The following is a 24,848-nucleotide window of genomic DNA, read 5'->3' as shown; positions in this document are numbered from 1 at the left end:
TTTTATTGTGACAGTAATGCACATTGTTTCTTCTCTCTACTTTATGGGCTCAAGTGTGCTGAATCTCTTCCTACTTGAAGCTGATTTATTATTTTTTTGCTTCATTTTGTTGTAGCCTCGAGCTGTGGCAGGCTTTAGAGGAACAGTTCGTTATGCATCAATCAATGCTCATCGGAACAGGGTAGGTATTTGAACTAGAGTCATGTCTGTATAAGCATGCTGAGGGCTTGAATCAGATTTACTTCTTTACATGAGGAGTACACCAGGTATATGTTCACTTTTTTGTCCTTCAAAAGAACTTTTCCCACAATTAGTGCTCTTCTTATCTCTTCTTTAATGTTTCTTTTTCAGTTACAAATTTGCCAGAATTTCCTAAAAGATACCCAATCCTGTCTTGTTGAACAATAATCATTCAGAACACCATTAAATAAATCAGTAACTTAAAAAAAAAAAAGAAAGTTGCACAGCTATGGAATGTCTTGGGAACAAAAAAGCATCATTAATACGAATTGTAGTAAGGGGTTCAGTGAATATAGATGAGTGCAGCTGCCTAAAAAATAAAATTGGATTTGCAAGAAAAGATAATTGCTAAGTGTGTTTAGTCTATGAGGAATTTGTGTCCTCACTTTAGATGTAAGCATTAATGAATTTAATGTAGAATTTTTTTTTTAAAGATTTATTTATTTATACAAGCACTGGGTACAGTCAGAAGCGCGGGAGGGTGAGAGAATTCACTAGAGACAGTGCTGGGAACAGAGCAGGCAGAAGGACCGAAGACACTGCTGAGGGGAGCAGCGGGCGGCAGGAGAGGTCTGCGCACCATGTGGGACCCGCCTCCGGTGGCCGGGGAGCAGCCGGGGATCGAACTGGCGCTGCAGAGGCTGCAGGCAGCTTCGCAACCCAGTGCTCAACCGCTGGGTTTTATTTTGAAGAAATAAAAGATCTCTGTTCTCTTTCAAGAAGTTATTTGGGGATATCATGCTATTAATACCTAATAAAATGTAAGGGTCTTAATAATGTTATTAATCTGTGATAATTCTTTCCCATTAAAGCTTTTGTCTTCATGACATTTAAATTTTTAAATCAACTAAAATTTTCATCTTCATAAATTATACTTTTGGGTTACATTTTTAAACTCTGTAATACTTTGTTCTGCTGTAATTTTTTTCTCACCTAGCACCTTAATTGTGAGCAGGAAAGATAGGCGTTTTATGGATTCTCAGACCTTGAACTCGTTTGGATAATTAGAAGTCGTTTCTAGATAAAATAAAGAGAAATATTTTCTTGTTATCTTATTACCTTATTCCTATTTTTCAAAGCCACAATTGCTTTACTGAAAAATTGACCTATGTTAAATATAATAGAAAGAGTATGCTATGATCTTACATGGTTCTTTCGATGTGATTATAATTTGAAAATAAGAAAAAAATTTTTTATCAGTATGTATCACTCACCAAGCATTTTAACTCATTTGGTTTGATTCACTGTTGCTTTATTTTTGGCATCTAGTCAATTATTATGCCCTGAAGGGAAAGTACTCTTTATTTTCCAAATAAACTCTTAGAAATTTTTAGAAGAACAGGGCTTTCTAATTAGTTCTATTGAAGACATATCAGCATTGCAGTCTTTGAAATAGGACATTCTTTTTGAGATAAATTTAAACATTTTCAGAGATCATAAAAACTATACAAATGTATCCAGAATAACTACTAGAAAGATATTATGTATTTTCATTTTTTTTATTTGAGGAGTAGAGTTTATTTGGAAACCTCCTTATCATAGAGTGCTCTGACAACCTGATTATTATTTGTTATTCATGTAACCTTGGTAGGTAAATTTGATGGTTAGAGTGCTTCTTATTGTTATTTTCTGCTCCTGACACAGCAGAGTAGACTGCTTTACACAGAAACACAGCATCACAATGATTGTCAGTTTATGTGGTGACATAGGAGTACCACTAGTAGACACTTTGGAAGTTCTTATCTAACTTAAGATTTCCCAGATAATTCTAATATATTTCTTTCTTAAATATTCTGCAAACCTGATTTGATAATTCCTAAAAATAATCCATTCCATTTCTATTATTTTTGTACCTTGATCTTTTAGCTTTTAACATGAATAATTCCCAAATAATACAAGTACTTTCCAAAGTACTTGAAGTCTGTTCATTTTATATTATTGCTGTTACTTTCTATTTCATCTCTCCTTTTTTCTTTGATTACTTTTGATATTTCTCTTTGTCTTTAGTGTCCTGTTGACATTCAGATGTGCTTAAATGGATTTCTTTATATTTATTCTGTTTGGGATTTGTTATGCTTCCTAAATCTGATGTTCGTGTCATTCTTGGTTCCTGAAGATTTTCATACATAGTTCATTAAATATTGCCTCTTTCCCATTCTCTCTATATCTTTTTGTTTTTTCAGTCTCCATGTAATGTATGTTAGGCCTTGTTCTGTCTGCCAGGCCTCTTAAATTCACTCTTTGTGAATTTTTGACTCTTTGACTCTTTTTGACTCTTTGTGTCTCTGTTGTATTCTGGATAATTTCCTTACCTCTTTCTTACAGTTTTTTTTTTTTTTTTGACTGGACTATGGCTCCATTCTCATGGCTTTAAGAATGTTTTTTGTTTTTAGCACTAAAAAATTATTGTATTTTATATTCTATATCATATTATTTCATATCTGAAATTCTTGGTTATCTAATTCTTCTCTTTACAGTTTCTCTTATTGTTAACTTAGAGTAGCCTGCTTCCTAATATAACTTTTAAAAAAAAAAGATGTATTTATTTATACAAGAACTGGGGTACAGGCCAGATGCATGGGAGGGTGAGAGGATTCATCAGAGACGGAGTGGGGAACAGAACAGGCAGAGGGAGGAAATACACTGGGAGGGGAGCAGTGGGCCAGACAGGAGAGGTCTGTCGCGCCATGTGGGACCCTCCCCTGCTGGCCGGGATTGAACCAGCGCTGCAGAGGCTGCAGACAGCTTCACAGAGCTGAGCTCAACCCGCTGTGCCACCAGGGGAGGTCCCCTAATATAATTTTTTAATATTGAATAATGAGCTTACATTTGGTGGGACTTTTTCTGTAGGGCTTCCATGAGGCCTGATTTTAAGGTGCTTTTTTCACAAGAGAATTTTCATGTCATTACTGTAGGATATGATTTGCATGTCATTACTGTAGGATATAATCACTGAGAAAACCCTTAAAATTAGTTTCTGGGCTTTGCTTCTGCAGATCACACAAGTAGTATAAATTTAAGCCTCAGATGTGGATGAGGGACAGGCCGATGGGAAATTCTCAGGCAAAATTTTTTTTAATTATTTTATCTCTTTGATGGTGACTAAATTTTACAGAGAAAATGTTATTGCAGTATCATATATACCAAATACTGTACTAAAGATAACCCTTTGAAATTCCTAGCTTTATGGTAGAGGTGGGAAGTGGGAGATGGGAGTATCTCATTTCCAACTCCTGTCTTGTGTAGATTCAGTGCTTTTACACCTGCTCGCTTCCTGATTGATAAAACCTGGAACAGAAGCTCCCAAAACAGCCAGTGCCACAGCCTCAGCAGCAGCTTGCTTTCTTATTTTTGTCGCATTGGATTTCCCTTTTTTTTTTATTTATGGTAAAAAAAAAAATACAACATTAAGTTTACCATCTTGAATGTACAATTCAGTAGTATTAAGATTGTTCACATTGTGTAAGAGATATCTAAAACATATAGTACATAGTGTATCTGTGTACACTAAACATTAACTCTTCTACCCTTTTTTCCTCTAGCCAATGACAATCACCTTTCCTTCTTAATGCTGTTAATATTTTGTTAATTATATTATTTCCAGCATTTCTGAATTTTGGGGTGTTCCTTGTATCAAAATTTTTTAGTATATCAGTTCTACTCTATAGATTGCTGTATAGATTGCTAATAGCTGTGTAGTTTTGTAGATATATTTACCAGGTAATTTGTTGTGAAATACATTAAATTTTTTAGTCATAGTAAGATGAAACTCAATGGTTAGGTCTTAGTATAATCCACTTGCAAGGATTAGTAATATAATACGACTGAATTCTGTTTTGCTTATGAAGGAAATGGGAAGACATGATGACCTTTGGTCCTTATTCTACATGTTGGTGGAATTTGTGGTTGGTCAGCTGCCTTGGAGAAAAATAAAGGATAAGGTAATTTTGGAAATGGAAATATAAGGGAAAGAATGAACATTTTTCCTGAGTAGGCATTTGTTGAGAATATACTTACATATGAGAAATAAAATGTACATTCACTTTTACTATGTCCCAATATGTGTATTTTTCTATGTGAGAGTAGAGACATAAATTAATAGTATGACTGTTTCTAGGTACATGGAGTATAGATTCTAAGTACAATCATTTTTTTAAATTTTATTTCTAGCACTCCCTCTTAGCTTTTATTTTCACTGTTCTTCCCCTTTTTTATAAGTTGATTACGCTTTTAGTGTTTGTCGCATTATATTGTTTAATTCAAAAATTAAAAACGTGATAGTAAAGAAAAACAGACCAGATTTAAGATCAGCTCTTTCAGTTGGGAATCTCTCAGTTCTTTTATGCAAAACTATGTTACACATCTGGTTTTATATTATAGTCCCCCAACCCCTCTAAAGCAGTGTGCATTAAGCCATTGAGTAAGACCTCAGTTTTTGCTTTAGTTTTAACTACTCATTAGCTCATTCCCCACTACATACCCTTGAGACATTCTTAATGTGTAGCTGCCAAGAGAAATTGACTTTGGTTCCTTTTCTCTTTACGTCCCAGGAGCAAGTCGGCTCTATTAAGGAGAGATATGACCACAGGCTTATGTTGAAACATCTCCCTCCAGAGTTTAGCATCTTTCTGGATCACATCTCTTCTTTGGATTATTTTACCAAACCAGACTACCAGGTGAGTAGTCTTTGTGAGTTCTGTTAGTTTCATTCATTGAGGGTGTTTTAAATGAGTATGGGGCATCCCTAGAATAATACTATTTTAATATGTTCTGAGGAATATGGTGAAATAACGATGATGAAGCGTCATTGTTTGTGTGTATGTTTCCTCCCTTCTAGATGAACATACTTCATTAAAGTTTTAGGTTTGTTCATCATGTGGTAGATTTTTCTTTCCTGCTATGATTCATCTGGTCTGTAGAACTGCTGATCGTTCAATTGTGTAAATCCTGTAGCTAATTTGTTGACCCAAAGGAAATGTCCAACTAGGTAATGTATCTGTCAAGGACTTGAGGGCTGCATCGCATATGTTAAAATGTTGTAGGACAACAGTCAATATAGATTATTGGCGCCAATTTGTCTATGTTCAGTGAATCATTTCCTTAGTGCATCAGTTAATGAGGTCTTTTAAGAATTGAGTAGGTTTACCACAAATTGCATCCCTAACCCCAGTCAGCTATATATCAGAAGTATCTGTTGTTCTCAGGGAGAACTTGGTCAGAGCTTAATGCAAAATAACCACTACCACTGAAAATATAAATAAACACACATACAATGATTAATAATATTTGTGTATCATTTTTATCTATAAAGGACAACATTGCCTGTTAATGGAAGTTTTACTTTCCAAAGTGTTGTCAGTGTTGGCCATTCAAAAGACTCTCTGTAGCACAGCAAACTTAATTACTTCTCTGTGAAATTGCAGCTTTTTATAAGACATAAACAGGATATAAAACAGACAGGCAACATACAACCTTGGGGCCTCAGAGACTTTAATGGGAGAGCTTGTTGTCTTCTCTCCTTTGTAATTGTTTGCATCTCATATAGACTAACACATGAAAAAAAATATTTTGTATGTAAGTTGCTATGAAATGTTTTCTTATATTTACATCTTACATATATTTTCTGAAATACAGAGAGTTTATGCTACTTGAAAAAAATAAAATTATATCTATAAGACCAGATTCAGGAGGATCTAGAATCTATCCCAGCTTTCTTTTCTTAGGTGTTTATCATTCAAAGTCTGTGTGGGAATATAAAAGTTTAGAACAGCAAAACTTTTTTTTTTTTTATCATTCTTTGCTTAGTTATGTCTACAATCTGAAGACTCATATTTACCAGCTGACATTTGAAACTAGACCTACATTTACTTTAATGAATTACTATTCTCAAGTTTTTCATTTGGACATTTTCTTAGGGGCTTCTTGTGTTTCTGTCACATAATAACAAAAGAAAATATAGTAATTTTCCTATTTCTGGAAGAGAGAGGACGGGGAAAACATTTTCTTTGTTTCACAGGTTCTGTAAATAATCTGTTTTTTCTTGCTCTCTGATCTTTCATAAGCAGTAAGTGGGAGCAAAGGGCAGATGGTTGGGACTAGGGTGGTTGGGACTAGGGTAATTGGGAAAAAGATGTTGGTGTAAGTAATTGGCATCAACACAACATCCAGTTCCAAATAGGTCTAAACTTTGTAGCTTATGTTTCCTGCTTTCCTCGAAGAGCCCCAGTATAGTCTTCGTTTTGAAAAAAAATTACTATGAATCAGAATGCTCTTGTGAACTTAATGTTGTCCATATAGTTAATTTTGCAGTTTGGAATTCATACCTAAGTTGAATTTAATTACCATTCTTTCAAAATTTAAACTTCCTCCTTGGATAATCAGTGTAATTAAAATCAACAAACCTCCTTCAGCAACAAGCAAAAAATAAAACCAAACCCAGTGTTTAGAGTTATTGCTTCCCTAGTTACCTCAAAGGTCAGATAAACAATGTCTCAGTTTGGTTCATTCTGAGCCAAGATCTAAGTGAATGTATTTTATAATCAAAGTGTTAAATGATGCGCTTTCACTTTGAATGTCCATATAATATAAATCTTTTAAAAAAACACATTTTTTTTTAAACCACAGAACGTTATTACCTTAACAAGTTGTACATGGCAAACACCTCATTTAGTATCCTGCTGTGCTACAACTCACTCTGACAGCAGGTTTAGACCTAGAGAAAAGAGCTGATTTGCTCTCTACCGGTGATCTTTTGTGTTTCTGTTAGAGTCTGATTTTTGTTTTTGCAAAGTGTTACATGCTAGGATGTTTTGGGAAAATAGCCAAGTTTATCAGTATGTAATATTTATAAGACTGTCTCCCTGGTTGACTCTTAAGTCCTGAAAGTACAGCTATAGCTTACTTTATTTTTTTATTGAGGTAACATTAATTTACAATGCTATATATGATTCGGATGTAGGTTCACACAACATCAGATAAATGTTTACCACATCATACCCACCACTAAGGCAGCTATTTATCCCACACTATCCTGGCATTATACCTGACCTAAATTTTCTCCCCCCCCCCCAAATTATGTTTATTGCGGTAAAGTAGGTTTACATCTTTGTATCTGCTCTGAGGGTTATAGGTTCAAACTTCTACAAAGGTATACTTTCACACCTTGCCCCAACAATTCTGCACCATGTCCCATAGGGCCCCTTTCCTTTCTCACTTTCTCCTCCCTGCCACCCTCCCCCTCTGGTTGCCTCAGTTCTAGATGTTAAAGAGTTTATTATTGATTTGGTTTTGACTGATTCTTTGTTATGTTGTTCTACATTCCACCTGCAAGTGAGACCATCCTGTATCTGTGTTTTTCCTTCTGACTTATTTTGCTAGCATTATCCCCTCAGTTCCACCCATGTCCAGAAATATATATATATATATATATATATATACACACACACATGTGTACATGTATACCACATTTTACTGACCTACTCCTCAGTCCTTAAGCATTTCTGACACCTAAATTTTCAACAAATGTTAATTAAGTTGAATCAAATCTTACTTGGCCCAATATTCTCCTACTCAGGATTTGTAGGAAAAGTCAGTGCAGAATGCATAAGTACTTTAAAACTAAAGATAAAGTTATCAGAACTATAGCCAGGATTAAAGCAGATGTCAGAGTATTTTTATTCTTAGATTCTGAAAGAATGTTGCAACCATAAGAGATAAAATAGTGCAGGACCTTGAATCTCCTTGAGTGATAATATTGCATAGATACACACACACACACAAACACACACACACAAAAGTAGTATGCAAAGTTGTGAGATTTGATATGCTCTGTGGATCGTAACAGTGTCATTTTCTTGGTTTTGATATTGTTTTCTAGTTGTTTAAGGTGTTACTATTGGGGCAGACTAGGCAAAGGAGACTTCTCTGTACTGTTCTTTTTATTTCCTATGAATCTTTGTTTCTAATTAAAAGTCAAAAAAGTGCTTGACCAACATTTTCAGAAATGTAGATAGTGATAAAAAAATTCAGTGTTGCTGTGGATATCTTATAGTTTAAATAAGTAGTTTTAAAATGTTTTGAGAAAGAAAAATATCTCTAAGGGATACTTAGGAAAATCTTTTTTTTTTTTTAAGATTTATTTTTATTTTTATTTATTTATACAAGCACTGGGTACAGTCAGAAGCATGGGAGGGTGAGAGAATTCACCAGAGCCAGAGCAGGGAGCAGAGCAGGCAGACAGATGGAGGACACTGCTGAGGGGAGCAGCGGGCGGCAGGAGAGGTCTACACGCCATGTGGGACCCTCGCCGGCAGCCTGGAATCGAACCGGCGCTGCAGAGGCTGCGAGCAGCTTTGCATCCCAGCTCTCAACCGCTGCGCCACCTGGGGAGGCCCACTTAGGAAATTCTTGAAGTTCTGGGTTTTGGGTCAAAAATCATCAGACTTTGTATCCTGTCATTGTTTTCACTGTTTTTAGTCATGACAGCAAATTCTTGGTATTTGGAATAGTTTGGGCCATTCTAGTCCCTAATATTAGAATATTCATTAGTCTTATGGTAGCATCAGGTAGTCCTGTCTCTCCTAGGTCCAGGCCATATAAATTTGTAAGTCTGGAATGAACCTTCTAGAATATATAAAGTTGAGTGAACTATTTTTATCACGTTGCTGTAAAAAAAAAAAAAAAAAAAAAAGCTGTGGTGTGAATTCCACCACAGTAATCTACCTGTGATAATAGTATCAACATTTAATGGGAAACTAAGGAGCATTAGATTAGATAAAGAAGAACCCTTGATGCCTTTACAAATTGTTACAATAATGATATATAGCAGTGTCACAATAATACTTAGAGAAAATTATTATCCTTGTCTTACCAAAAACTTGTTTGAGACACCTTGCCTGGGAAAACTGGTAGTGCTAGAAGAGGCATCTGAACCCATGTCTCACTCAAAAAGCCCTACACGCCTTCCACTTTACCATCCTGCCTTCCTTGAAGAGGTGGCTACAAATACAATAGGCACTACAAAGTAAACACTAATATGGCTAATTAATAATGATGCAGTGAAAGAACTAAAAAGTTTTATGAAAAAATATAATTATCAGTTGTAGAATCACATGGTCTTGATATTAGAACACAAAAGATATTTTTATTAGTGTGTTCACATTATGTTAAGCATATTGAGAAGACTAATGAAATGCATAAATATACACTCCGTTGGTGAGCCTGAAATGAAAATGTGTACATCAGCAAGCTGCATGTCACTAAAGTTAGAAGATAGAAGGAAATCCAGACATGACCAAGCTTCATTAATCTTGTTAGTACACTTTTCAGGATTAGGAATTGGATTAATTAAACAGAGATTACATCAGAATGCAACAGCCTTGCCTGTTGAGAACACTAGAGTTAATTTTTTTCAGAAAACATACACTGGCTGCTTGTGAAGCAAACAAATAAAAGATTGAACTAGAGAACAAGGAAGAGCCTTCTATACAATTGTGGATCAGGAAAGGTCTTTCTCTAAAACTGCCATTTAAACCAAACCCTAAATGGACTATATTGGCCACATGCATAGCAAAAATAAGAGGGAGAGTGTTAATAAGTTCTGGTTCAAGCAAGGAATGGAAAGAAGATAGAAGTGGCCAGAACATGAGGGGGTAATGTGGTTTGAGATGAGACTGGAAAGAGAGGCTGAGACCAGATGATGCAGAGCCTTTCAGGCCTTTTAGGAGTTTGCATTTTATTCTGAGTACAGCAGGGTGCTTTGGAAGTCTAATAAACAGGAGTATGGTTATCCAGTTTATGTTTTAAGAGGATTGCTTTTGCAGTTTGTAGCATTCAAATGAGACAAAGAAGAATTAGAGACTACTTAGGAAGCTATGGGATAGGGTGAGCTAAGCCTTGGAAAGAAAGAAATACAGGGCCTCCCCAGTGGCGCAGCGGTTGAGCGCTGGATTGCGAAGCTGCCCGCAGCCTCTGCAGCTTCAGTTCGTTCCCCGAGAGGGTCCCACATGGTGCGCACACCTCTCCTGCCGCCCGCTGCTCCCCTCAGCAGTGTACTTTGTCAGTCTGCCTGTTCTGTTCTCCGCTCTGGCTCTGGTGAATTCTCTCACCCTTCCGCACTTCTGACTGTACCCAGTGCTTGTATAAATAAATAAATAAATCTTAGAAAGAAAGAAAGAAAGAAATATAAAAAAATACCTGTTCAATACCACAACGGTGTAATAATGTAGTTAAGTTGCTCTAAGTTTCACGAGTATAACTTCACACCTTGATTTGTGTATATACCAACACTGTTCCCACCACCAAATTTCTAGTGCCATTCACCACTATGCATGTTTTGATACTGCTATCTTTACTATATAGCCTTTCCACTCATCAGAGAGGGGAAACTAGGGTAAATCATTTAGGAATTTTATGACGAGGCCTAGAAGTGATCTAATCACTTTGGCATATATCCCTGTGGCAAGACCCTATCACATTGAGACCAGATTATGCAGAGCCTTTCAGGCCTTTTGGGAGTTTGCATTTTATTCTGAGTGCAGCAGAGCAATTCTAACTGCAAGAGAGCTTAGGAAATAAGATCTTCCTTGTTATCAGGAAGCAAGGAATGATAATGACCTTGACATGGATATAAATAGTGGAGATAGGGAGAAGGGATAAATTCTTGTTCCACCCACTTTGATTATATCTCCTTTCATTTCCCGTTGCGCTTATATGGCCCCACAGTGCAGTCCTCCTCCCAACAGGCCCTGCCTGGAATGCTTTTCTTGTTGACAAGCCCACCTTGATGCTGAAAACCAATTTAGATGCCAACTTTTTCTCAATCTGTTACAGGGCAGCCCCGATACAAAACGGGGTGCCTGACTGTGGGTCCTCACCCGCGCACTTAAAAGTACTTATCAATACTCTACTGCAGGCAAACACGAAAGGTTAATAAAAGGTTTATTTACAAGGGAAGGGGAAATGAGGAAATGTACAACTCAGGGAGAAAAGTGGGAGACAAAGTTTTAAATGTGTCTTATCCGATCCGCTGATCTGGAATCCCAAATGGCGCTCTGATGGCTGGCCTCGAGCCAGGAGCCCTGAAGCCACGAGGCGAGCGAGAGACCCCAACGCCCACGTGTTTGGTTTTTAATTTTTTTTTTATTTTTTTATTTTTTATAGAGGCATGTTTTATCTATTTATCTATTTGTTTGTTTGTTTATACATGCACTGGGTACAGTCAGAAGCACGGGAGAGTGAAAGAATTCACCAGAGCCAGAGCGGGGAGCAGAGCAGGCAGAAGGACCGAAGTACACTGCTGAGGGGAGCAGCGGGCGGCAGGAGAGGTCTGCGCGCCATGTGGGACCCTCCTCCTGTGGCCGGGGAGCAGCCGGGGATCGAACCGGCGCGGCAGAGGCCGCGGGCAGCTTCGCAACCCAGCGCTCAACCGCTGCGCCACCGGGGAGGCCCCGTGTTTGGTTTTTATACCAAACCTGGATGCTTAACTCCCAGCCACCTTCCCTTTGGTGGTGACGGGATTTGTCTTTCCCAACATCCTGATGGCTTTGGTCTGGAGTGGGGGTGGAGTCCATGAAGCCTCTATGGGATTAGCTCAGGACATCCTTTCCCCCTAACAAATCTCTGATTCCTTCAAGACATGAAATCAGCTCCACTTTTAAAGCAGTACTTTGTTTTAGAACTAGTGCCTTGCACACTTATCTCAGTTTCCTCAAGAAATTAGTATATTGCTAGGCATTTAATTAATGTTTGCCCAATTGAATTAAATCTGCTTAATCTGATTATTGTTTCTCTTGAATGCAAACTATCTGAAGACAAGTCTGTGTTTTGGCTACCTTTGCATTCCTAGCACCCAATATAGTTGGCATTCAATAATGTATAGTTGGCATTCAATAATAAATCAATAAATGGGTATTTTATTTAACTGTAATAGTCACAGAACATTCATGACTCACTAAAATTTAGCTGTATATTCAGGAGATAGAGACTATTTAAAGTGCCTGTGATTCTGCTTCCCCTTTGGCTCAGTTAGTTATGCCCTGTGATGAGGGAGGTGGTACAATGCCTTGAAACTGTTATTACCTCAGTCAGTTTCACTAACAGCAATCAGTCATCCACAATCAGGCTACACTGAATGTGATTCTGTTGTTCAAAAGAATAGTAATTTTTTGGGTACAATATTATCCCTAAATGCCCCCAGCTTATTACTCCATGCACATTCATCTAAAAAAATAGAAGTCCACTCTAATGCTAAGAAAAAAGCTCCTTGTGTTGCACCAATTGAGAGACAGAACTATTCTGTACTTGATGGGTATTTTCAAGGGCCTTGAAGGATAATTTCAACTATAGACTGTTTTTACCTTGCCTGCTGCCTGCTCCTACAGTAGAAATACCACCACATTTAAAAGAATCTCTTTCACTTGGTGCTTTGCTACACACCATTTGTATGACCTTTCTAAATCTGTTTCATTCTCTGTGAAGTGATGAAAATACCTACCCCACAGTATTGCTGTTAAAATTTTAAGGAGATAATTATGAGAATTTTTATAAGTAGAAAGCATCATTGTAAGCATAAGTGTTTTTACATGTACCTAAGTGACACTGCATTTGCTTATGGTTATCTTATGTTTCTTATTCTTGTATTCTATTTGACATTACTTCTGTGCTAATAGAACACCTATTTCCTTTATGCTGCTTTGTTCTATTTATGTGAAAAGGAAATGTTGTTCTCCTTTTCTTTTTTGAAATCTAGGTCACATTGGTTTACAACATTGTTTGTGTCTTAGAAGTTTAGGATCTCCCTGTTCAGATGTTGTTGCCACACCATACCCACCACCAAGACAGATACCCTTGGTCCTCCACCATAGTCCACTGTGCTCTCTGGTTTGCATTCCTTTTGCATTCACCATATTAGAAGGTATCAAGAAACTTAGTACATTTCCACTTTATCTTGTGAGTTGATAAGAGCACCTGAAGGGGAAGGCGTTGCTATTAGGCAGTACTAGTGACTGAACTGTACTGTCTCACACCCCCTGAAGCAGCTGTTGGGGTGGGGGTGAGTGTTCTCTATTGAGGTACCCTAGTATCTTGATATAACTGATTAAAATAGCTAAAACTCTGCAGCTTCTTCAACACATTCTCTTCATTTGGTCAGTCATTTCCTGGTTCTGTTCTCAAAGGATCAGTTTTTCCCTTTCCACCATTGCTGCTGAAAATCCCCCAGAAGAGTGTGCCTTTCTTTCCCACTATTGTATCTACTTATCACTGAAGTGAGGCAATTTCTCTTGCAGTAAATCTTTGAATCAGGTAAGCCAGCATTGCCAATGTGCTCTGCTGGTTAAAGCCTCATTAATCTATTAATTTACTATTTATTAACTTGAGAATTCAGAAATCAGGCTTCTCAGTGAATCCTCAGCATCCCATTACAAATCTTGTCTTTGCAAAGCCTGAACTTTTTCTGTATTCTCTTTGAAAGGGCAAACTGGGACTTCATATGGAAGTAAAATGATCAAATGATTGCTCTATGGGTAATAAGAGGGGTGCTTCCCTGAGCCATTATGTTTATGTCACATGACTGCTATAAAGAATATAAGGGGTATTTCAAGTGGCATTTTTATAAAGTACACATGCTTACATATGCAATGAAATGATTATAGGTGTTGCATTTTTGTTGGCTAAATTTTTTCTCATTATTAGAAGTAGTAATAGTAATTGTAATACTATTTATACAAGAACTGGGGTACAGTCAGAGGCGCGGGAGGGTGGGAGAATTCACCAGAGACAGAGTGGGGAGCAGAACAGGCAGACAGATGGAAAACACTGCTGAGGGGAGCAGCGGGCGAGACAGGAGAGGTCTGCCGCGCCATGTGGGTTTCTCCCTGGCTGGCTGGGAATTGAACCCGCACTGCTGAAGCGCAGATAGCTTCACAGCACGGCGCTCAACCTGCTGCGCCACTGGTGAGGCCCAGAGTAGGTTACTACTAATAAAGAGAAATGATCAGGAGAGACTGAAGCCGTACACATAAAATTGAAAATGGTGAATACTATCAGAAACTATGAAGGAAGGTCTTTGTGAGATTTTTGTCAAGATCACATCAGAATTTTGGAATTTAAAGACAACAAACAAGAAAGTTTATACATGTATAATAGAGCAGAATCCTTTTTGATCATTTTTGTGTATATACACACAGTTTAATAAATTTTCAAATGGACAGGAAATTGGAAGAAACCATAATGAACTTCAGTATACCCCTTTTGTAGATATACCAATGGCTACTTAGGTTGAACCATATAAAAATAACCCTTTTTGACCAAAAAAAAAGTTACATAAATGGTTGAAACTGATTACATTTACAACACACACTTCCTTTTACAAAATCATCTGAAAGTAGGTTTTAGATATGATGCTTTATTATGTATCTTCCGAGAACAGAGACATTCTCCTATATAACCACAAATCTGAGTAATGCTGACTACTTCAAATGAGAAGAATTTTGAAGTAGTCTACTGAGAAAAAAAAAAGTAATTCATTATTATTGTGTTGCCCTCATTCAAATTCCCCTACTTCTTAAAGAAAATAAGTTTATGGATTAGGTGCTTTCTCTTCTGGAATAAAGTGACTATGTTTACATTGGCTTACTCTATTTTTTTTCCCTTGTGATTTAGCTTCTTACATCTGTGTTTGACAACAGTATCAAGACCTTTGGAGTAATTGAGAGTGACCCTTTTGATTGGGAGAAGGCTGGAACTGATGGCTCACTAACAACCACCACTACTTCTACCACCCCTCAGTTGCATACCCGCTTGACCCCAGCGGCAATTGGGTATGTTCTAAACATATCATTTAGCAATGTCTTTCTTGGGAGCATTGTTTTAGAAGAAGTGTTTTTTATTTCATCTGTATCCCCTCAGATTACCAAATGCCAAGCTATAGGGGAGAGCCTGTGGAATTCCTTGAATTAACATTGGCCTTGTATATGTTTTTTGTTTGAAATTACTTTTCTTAGAAAGTACTTACAAATTGATCATACTCTAAAATGGGAGTTTAGAGCTTATTTGACTTGTTGGTGTCAGATTTACAGTAGATTTTCCTCAACATGAAAAGGGCATTTGTTGGAAAGAATGAGCCACATTACATCTAATTACATGGTGCTTACTTTTAGTGGGAATAGAATATGTAACTCATTATTCCTCTTAAGAAAAGTGATTTAATTTTCTAAATATTAGGAACAGGGTATGGTATATTTTCATCTTCTTGGTCTTTTGTTTTTGTTTTTAATGTTTTCTCCTCTAGATACATTAAATACAGTTCTTTATTTCATTTTTTTATTTTGGTTTGTCTTTTGTTTTCTGATCTATTTTTTCACCTATGCTGGTAGTGAGTAAATAGGGAGGTATCATCATAAATGTAAGTTAATTGAGACATTTTATCACCAATCCATTGCTTTCATTTTATATTGTAAGATGGGCTCATTTGAACTTAATAAAACAGAAAGACTTACATGGAATCATGTAACTGGAGATAATGTTGATTATCCAGTCTGAGAGTTCCTAAATGTTGGGCTCTACTGGATATATCTGAATCACCATAGATAGTTTGTTTAAAATACCCATTCATAGAACCTACCCCAGACCTACTTGATCATAATGTGTAGGAGTGGGGCACAGAGATATTTCTTATCTGAGTTTGGTACCCACTACCTAAGTTCAGCCACCCCATCTTTACAAATGAGGAAATAATCCTAGCAGTGAATGAATTGTCCAACTTTAGATAAATATTAATGACTGGAGCTGGAGCCAGTCTAGAAATTTTGATTCTTGTTTTAGTGTGTTTGTCTTTCTCATACTTTGATTATTGTTAGAAGTAGGTAAGTCTCAAACTGCAAAGATCCCAGAATAGAACTTAAGAGTAGGTGAAGTCAATGAAGACAGTTTAAGTTCCCATCTCTCAATGTTTCCCTCTAAAGCAACATGGACTAGCAATAAAGGAAAAATAAAATTGCACAAAACCATGTCTTAAGCATAAGTTGAAAACAAAGAATGTCCATATGTAAAAGGTACTGTAAGTAAAAAACAACAGATCCTCATGTAATATCTCCTATACGCCTGCCCCACAACCTTGCTGCAAGACTTTATTTTTTTTCTTATTTTTTTGAAGATTTATCTATTTATGCATACAAGAGCTGGGGTACAGGCCAGAGGTGTGGGGGGTGAGAGGATTCACCAGAGACAGAGCGGGGAACAGAACAGGCAGACTGACGGAAATACACTGCTGAGGGGAGCAGCGGGCTAGTCAGAAGAAGTCTGCTGCGCCATGTGGGTTGCTCCCTGGCCAGGGATTGAACTCGTGCTGCAGTGTCTGTGGATAGCTTCATAGGTTGCGTCCTAACCCCTGTGCCACGAGGGAGGCCCTGCTGCAAGACTTTATAAAGGCAGAGCAGTAGAAACAGTGAGGAAGAGAAGCAACAGCAGTGGGACTCAAGATCTAAAATCAGCACCAGGAAGAATAAACCCAATCTAAGAATGAAAATACTAAAATGTGTTCAAGTAGATCAAGTCTTGAACTATAGGAAAGTAAAAATATGTATAACTCAAAGCATCTGGGAAGATAAAATACAAAAAAAGGGCAAAGTGTCCTTTGTCAGTTAAGTGGTAAAGAAAGAGAGAATTGTCAGCTTGGGTCCAATCAAGAAAGAGAAACTATATAGTAATTTGAACAGTGAAAGATGATATAAACACCTATAACACCAAATTAGAATAGTATGGAATTGACTAGTTAAAAATATAGAGTCATAAAGATTATAAGAAGAGCAAATATAAGGTGCTACTCCTGTTCCTAAGACTGTGATTAAGCATTAATACCAGTTGGGGAGGAGTCCCCTCAACTCCCATTCCAGGCCTAAGCTCTTGACTTTGTTGGAGAGGGCATGTCTGTTGATCATTGGATGGCATGGAAGTCAGTCTGATGCTGAATATCTGCTCTCTGAAAGACTATGGACATGTGCTCTCTGGGGTGTCAGTGAAAGCTATTTGTTGGGGTCTCACCAGAGGTACTATAAAACCTCTGTTTTCCTCTACTTTTGTTTCCTCTAAGAATAGCTACAGGGTTAAATAATACAAACTATTTAAAATAATCAATGACTCTTGGGAAAATAGAACAAATGTTTGTAACTTTTAAAGTGATTGTTGAATCAGTGAGTTATTGTATAAGAACTTATATTTTTAAATCATTTTGAAAATTCTATTGGTAAAATGTAGAAGTTTTATTATGGAGAGGTGGCATGGCATAACTTTCAAAAGATTTTTGGTTTTATTTGGTTCTTTCAATTTTATATAGATGTCATCATTTAAAACCAGAGACAAAATGTAGGGTAATCTCAGTAATTTTTGATGTGCTGTTTTTAAGTGCTGCCCTTTTTTCGCCCCTCTGTTTTAGAATTGCCAATGCCACCCCCATCCCAGGAGACCTACTTCGAGAAAATACAGATGAGGTGTTTCCAGATGAACAGCTTAGTGATGGGGAAAATGGCATCCCTGTTGGTATGTCACCAGATAAATTGCCTGGCTCTCTGGGACACCCTCGTCCACAAGAGAAGGATGTCTGGGAAGAGATGGATGCCAACAGGAACAAGATAAAGCTTGGAATTTGTAAAGTATGTATTTCTTGCATAAAAGCTTATATCTTCTTATGTGTTTATTGTTTTTTCCTATTGCTATAGCAAAGTATCATGATGCTCATTTTTAATCATAAGTTAGAAGTGTATTGCTTTTTATTTATTTGTAATCACAGTATTTAGACTAATTTTGCTTATACTAAAGTATAGACACCTAGCATTAATCTTCGTCTTGTTTCCATGGTAAAAATGAATGTGTTTTAAAAAAAAAATCAGACACGGAGGCCAATAGAAAAGATAGCTAGCTATACAGCAGAAGTTAACTATCTTTTCCAATAATGTGAGAAGAATCTGGGCTCTCATTAGTGTGGACCGATGGAGTTATGAGTACTCATTCTGAGAACTGTCTCCAATGGAGGTGGGGAAGTGAGGGTACGAAGTGGAAAGCAAAAACTGTTCATGAGCTGATGGGGAGTGGATGTGAACAAAATACATGATATTTTTCTTCACGAGATTTTGGGTGGGCCTGTTTGTAAGTGAGAAATATAGATGTCTGAATTAAATGGTTAAGTTTTAGTGATTTTATGACACATCGACAAGTTTCTCTTTGATGTTACTATTCATTGTCATTTCCACTTTCACAGAAGATGAAGGCAAGTGGAATGGAGGAACAATGAATTACACATCAGTTAATTTTTGGTGCTTTCTAATGGTTTTATAAAGGTTTGGTTAGGAGAAGTTTATTAAATGTAAAATGAGATGTTAGGCTCATACCTCTTAACATTATTTGATAGAAAGATGACTTCTCAGGCTTTATTAATGGGAAATATATTGTAAAAAAAGTCTTCCATGATCTCCTCCAGGAGTTCGGCCTACCTTTGTACTATATATACTACATGGTTAAACTATCTTTAAAAAAAAGAGAGACTATGGTGATGGCTCATAGATGTCTTGGTAGGGGTAATTTTGTGGGGATTACACAGAGTTGAGAATGAACAAGGATGTAAAAAATACATAAATTAAAACTAATTAACAGTATATCCTTTGTCATAGGAGAGAGTTGGAAAAGCATTCTCAATTTAGATGTGATATGCTGCACTGTGAGCTCACTATTAAATAAGCACATCTGGAATAAGAGTAATTAGAAATAGTAGTGAAAAGTAGTTGGGAGGTCAGTGTCAGATTTTTGTCAACTATGGCTGTCTTGTGGCATCAGAAGCAAGCTGTGTATCATAAAATGTCTCCAGTGACATTTTCGGTTGCCAGTTTATGTGGCTGTCTACGCATGTATGTGAGAGTGTGAAATAGCACTAGACATAGAAGAGCTTATTTACTCTAGTTTTCTGTCTCACCCATTATCACTATTCAGTCTCTGTTTAGTTCTCTTCTATTTTACAATTTGTCTAAAAAATACTCAACTTAGAATCTTAATTTTTGTTTGTTCATTCAAGTAATATATTATTATGAAATTTTCAAAATTTTTATCATTCCATACATTTGTTTGGAAGTCCTGGACTCATCTTTTTTCCTGAACGGTTTCCTTTACAAGTTCCTTTAGTTCAGGTCTTGTGGCAGAGTATTCTGTTTTTACTTAACTGTAAATGTATTTATTTCTGCCTCTTTCAAAGATAGTTTATGCTGGATTCAGAGGTTTTGATCAAAAACTATTTTTCCTCTAACATCAGTTATTGGTGTTCAGAAGTCCACTGCTGTTTTAATAATTTTTTTCTCTTTGTACATGAGCACCCAATCCCTGCCCTTCCAGCATTGCCTCCCTCCCCTGTTATATTTTAACTTTCCTTCTTGTCTTTTGTGTTCTGTACTTTATCATGTTCATATATATTTTTTTTGTTTATTCCCACCTAAATCTTATGTTTCCTGAATTTTTCATAGTTTTGTATCAGTTCTGGGAGAAATACAGCCATTCTCTATCTAAATATTGCCACCTCTTCATTCTTGATCTCTTTCTGGGACTCCAAATAAACACATTTGGTTTTTTTATTCTTTCTGTCACATCTATTAATGTCTTTTTCCATATTTTTCTTCATGCTGTGCTTCATTCTAGGTTATATATATATACACAGACAATATACACACCTTCTAATTCACTAATTAATAACTGGGCCTTTTTGGGTTTTATTTATTTTTTTTTTTGCTGTTTACCTTGTTAATTGAATGTTCAATACTAAAGTCATCAGTTAGTTTCAAATAATTCTTTGTTAATCTTTTTGAAAAGGATCTTTATTTATTTTGATTTTTATTATTCATAGCTATTCTGTATCTGAATATTTGATATCTGAAATCTTTTGGAAGTTTTTAATGTTTCAGATTTTTTATAAATTATCATTTCTGCAGACTTTTGGTCATAGTTGCATGCCTTCTCATATATTTTACTATCTTTAGATGTTTACTCATTAGTTAGTAATAGGTGCAAGTACTGTAGAATTAAATTTGACACCTTCTTTCAGTGCAGATTGTATTCTGCTTCTACTGGTAGACAGAGTATACTCCCAGTTTGAGACCAATCGGGCATCTTCTTGAGGATCTCTAATCAAAATAGATGTCTCAGACTGCCCCTTCTGTCCCACTCTTAGTGTCAGGCTTAATTTCACTGATAATTGTGCTGCTGTAGGCATTTGTCATTAGGTGGCTTCATTCCTCTGGGCTGCATCATCCTCAGCCTCTTCCTCTACCCAGGTCCTTATTATTGTTCTACCTCCAGATTTTCTTGTTATTTCACATTTAGTAAAGGCGGAGTGTTTATGTATAGTGAACTCTCCTATTTCTGTCTTGTGTCTTGTGTCTGTCTTATGTCTCAAAGAGAATTTCCTTCCTAGGCTTTAGTTTGGAGGAATAGGGTTCTGAAAGCATCTAGTTAAACATAATACAAGAAGCAAAGATTATTGAACATGTTTATACTATTTAAACATAAAAAGCAAAAATAATACTGAAACTGTGTATAAGTTAAAAAAACTCATTTAAGACCAGCATTACTCTAATACCAAAACCAAGGATAACACACACACACATAAAACTACAGACCAATCTCCCTAGTGAATACACACGCAAAAATCCTTAATAAAATCCTCACAACCTGGGCCTCCCTTGGTGGTGTAGGCGGTTGAACGAAGCGCTGTGAAGCTGTCTGCAGCCTCTGCAGCGCCGGTTCAATCCTGGCCGGCCGGCGAGAATCCCACATGGCGGGGCAGACCCCTGTTGTCTCACCCGCTGCTCCCCTAAGCAGTGTATTTCAGTCAGTCTGCCTGTTCTGTTACCCGCTCTGTCTCTGGTGAATCCTCTCACCCCCCTGCCACACCTCTGGCCTGTACCCCAGTTCTTGTATACAGGAATAAATAAATCTTTAAAAAAAAAAAAATCCTCACAACCAAATCGAACAATGTATTAAAAGGATCATAGACAATGACCAAGTAGGATTCATACCAAGGACACAAAGATGATTCAACATCTAAAAATCAGTCAAGGGGCCTCCCTGGTGGCGCAGCGGTTGAGCGTTGGGTTGCGAAGCTGCCCGCAGCCTCTGCGGCGCCGGTTCGATCCCCGGCTGCTCCGCGGCCACCGGAGGAGGGTCCCACATGGCGCACAGACCTCTCCTGCCGCCCGCTGCTCCCCTCAGCAGTGTACTTCGGTCCTTCTGCCTGCTCTGCTCCCCGCTCTGGCTCTGGTGAATTCTCTCACCCTCCCGCACTTCTGACTGTACCCAGTGCATGTATAAACAAAACAACCAACCAAATAAATAAATAAAAACATGCCTCTATTAAAAAAAAAAAATCAGTCAAGGCAATTTACCACATTAAAAAAAAAAAAGAAAGATTAAAACCATATGGTCTTCTCAATAGATGCTGAGGAAGCATTTGATAAAATCCAAAATCTATTTATGATAAAAACCCTCAAAAAACTAGGGATAAACAGAACATACCTTAACATAATAAAAGCCATTTATAGCAAACCCAAAGCTAATAACATTCTCAATGGTGAAAAACTGAAAGCTTTTCTACCAAGATCTGGTATAAGACAACGATGTCACTCTCATCATTACTATTCAACATAGTATGGAAAGTTCTAGTTAGAGCAATTAGACAAGAGAAAGATATAAAAGGAATCCAAATTGGAAAAGAAGAAGTAAAGCTATCATTATTTACAAGTGACATAATAATATACATTGAGAACCCTCAAGATTCCCCAGAAGGGCCTCCCCGGTGGAGCAGCGGTTGAGCGCTGGCTTGCGAAGCTGCCTGCAGCCTCTGCAGCGCCGGTTCTATCCCCGGCTGCTCCCCGGCCACCGGAGGAGGGTCCCGCATGGCGCACAGACCTCTCCTGCCGCCCGCTGCTCCCCTCAGCAGTGTACTTCGGTCCTTCTGCCTGCTCTGCTCCCCGCTCTGGCTCTGGTGAATTCTCTCACCCTCCGGCGCTTCTGACTGTACCCAGTGCTTGTATAAATAAATTAAATAAATAAATAAAAATAAATCTTAAAAAAAAAAAAAGATTCCCCAGAAAAATTATTCAAAACAATCAGTTTAGCAAAGTGGCAAGGTATAAAATCAACACAAATCAGTTGCCTTCTTACATACAAACAATGAGACAGAAGAGGAAGAAATTATGAAAGTGCTCACATTTACTATTACACACAAAAAAAATCACATACCTAGGAGTAAACCTAACAAAGGAAGTAAAAGATCTCTACAAAGATAACTATAAAACATTGTTGAAAGAAATAGAAGACACCAAGAAACGGAAAATTATTCCATGTTCATGCATTGGAATAATCAATATTGTCAAAATGGCCTTCCTACCCAAAGCAAAATACTGATTCAATGCAATCCCAACAAAAATATCAATGGCGTTTTTCAAAGAAATGGAGCAAATACCACTGGAATTTGTATGTAATCACAAAAGACCTCGAATAACAAAAGCAATCTTGACACAAGAGAAAGAGAATAGAGGTATCACACTTCCAAACCTCACTAGATGTTATAAAGCCACAATAATTAAAACATCCTGGTACTGGAACAAATAACACACACAGAGACCAATGGAGTAGAACTGAGAGCCCCAAAATAAATCCACACCTTTATGGACAGTTAATCTATGACAAAGGAATCGAGAACATGCACTGGAACAAGGATAGCCTCTTCAATAAATGGTGCTGGGAAAATTGGACAGCTGCATGTAAAAGAATGAAACTATACCACTGCCTTACAACATATACCAAGATCAAGTCAAAATGGATATAAAACTTGAAAGTATAAAATACATAGAAGAAAATACAGGTAAAACATTTCATGGCATAAACTTTAGTGATGCCTTGAGGGATTCATCCTCAACAGCAAGGAAAACAAAAGAGAACATATAATACAGCTGGAATTACATCAAACTAAAAAGCTGTGAGGGGAAGAAACCATAACTAGGGCCTCCCCTGGTGGCGCAGCGGTTTAGTGCTGAGCAGCGAAGCTGCCCGCAGCCTCTGCAGCGCGGGTTCGATCCCTGTCTCCCGGAGAGGGTCCCACATGGCGCGGCAGACCTCTGCTATCTTGCCCACTGCTCCCCTCAGCAGTGTATTTTGTCGGTCTGCCTGTTCTGTTCCCCACTCTGGCTCTGGTGAATTCTCTCACCCTCCCATGCTTCTGACTGTACCCAGTGCTTGTATAAATAAATAGATAATTCTTTTAAAAAAATAAAAAGAAAGCTCATTTAAATAAAGTGTTAGTAGATAGGTAATGAACTAAATTAACCCAAATACCCTAACCATCTGAAAATTTATCCCAATCATTTTGAACTTCAATGTTTCTTTCCATATATAGTAACTGGAATTAATGTTATGATTTCTTTTATATTTTGTCTAGGCTGCTACTGAAGAGGAAAATAGCCATGGTCAAGCAAACGGTATTCTGAATGCTCCAAGCCTCAGTTCACCAGTTCGTGTTCGCTCAGAGATTACTCAGCCAGACAGAGATGTTCCATTGGTGCGAAAGTTACGTTCAATCCACAGCTTTGAGCTGGAAAAACGTCTCACCCTAGAGCCAAAGCCAGACACTGACAAGTTTCTTGAGACATGGTATAAAAGTTTTTCTATTTTTAGAATCTACATATATTGTTGTTGTTACTTGCTTCTAACGCATGACATCTTTAAAATAATTATAAATTCTTGCATTTTTGTATAACTGATTTGATTAAACTCATTCATCATTTTAATTATCATGATTCTTTTTATTTTATTATTTTTTATATTCTTTGTTGTATTTTTTTTATTTTATGCATTTTTTACGTCATTTTTCATTTTTGCACAATGTATGCATTTGCATCCTGGTTATAGTCCCCATACAATTCCCACCCCCCTTGTTTTGATCCTACTCACTCCTCCCCCCCTGCAGTGATAAACTCATGCAATTTGCAGCAATATGGATGGAGCTGGAAGGGATCATGCTCGGCAAAATAAACTAGAAAGAAAAAGAAAACTACCGGATGGTCGCACTCATAGCAGGAATTTAGAAAACCTAAATAAGGGACCAGGAAAAAACCTAATTATAATAAAGTAAAAATCAAAATCAACAAGCATCTATGAATCATCTTGATTCTTAATGTGAATTGTCTTTGAACATTGTTACAAATTCTGTGGCATAGCCTTAAGCTTTGAGAGCTTAGTGGGAACTGATAACTTCGTAACACTAAGTGCTGGTTAAATGAACATTTTGAATTGATTTTGTTTGGGAGATGATCTCGTTTATTGGAATCATGAAAATTCAGTGTGTTGTTGGAAAGGGCATAATAAAGATGGCATTAGACAGGAAGAAGGGGAATATGTGAAAGAGGGCAAAGAGTAAGTTATAGAAAAAGGGACAGGCAGCTTGAATTAATTTAATGAATGCCTGTATATAGGAAAGTAGACATTAATAAGTTTATCATTCTACCTTGAAAGAAGGAAAAGTGAAGCTTTTGAGAGATGTGCATAGGTAATGACTTTTTGGTAGGTGATGATTTTGA

The 24,848-nt window shown here is 37.2% G+C and overlaps 1 protein-coding gene across 1 annotated transcript in view; it reads left to right on the top strand.

The window, feature by feature from the left end:
* The window catches only part of TTBK2 (tau tubulin kinase 2), a gene marked incomplete at its 3' end in the record, with an annotated part of 82,962 nt that overhangs the window by 46,915 nt on the left and 11,199 nt on the right, over nucleotides 1–24,848 (top strand). Inside the window, exons 6-11 of the mRNA XM_084240529.1 lie at nucleotides 116–181; nucleotides 4,089–4,181; nucleotides 4,791–4,916; nucleotides 14,902–15,059; nucleotides 17,672–17,888; nucleotides 23,711–23,922. Of these exons, the coding sequence (XP_084096655.1) occupies nucleotides 116–181; nucleotides 4,089–4,181; nucleotides 4,791–4,916; nucleotides 14,902–15,059; nucleotides 17,672–17,888; nucleotides 23,711–23,922 (872 nt within the window). The remainder of the gene's footprint in view (nucleotides 1–115; nucleotides 182–4,088; nucleotides 4,182–4,790; nucleotides 4,917–14,901; nucleotides 15,060–17,671; nucleotides 17,889–23,710; nucleotides 23,923–24,848) is intronic.

The sequence above is a fragment of the Talpa europaea genome, assembly GCF_964194135.1.
Source record: "Talpa europaea genome assembly, chromosome: 8".
Lineage (NCBI taxonomy): Eukaryota > Metazoa > Chordata > Mammalia > Eulipotyphla > Talpidae > Talpa > Talpa europaea.
The sequence above is the reverse complement of the archived record's forward strand: the minus strand, read 5'-3'. Positions and strand labels throughout refer to the sequence as shown.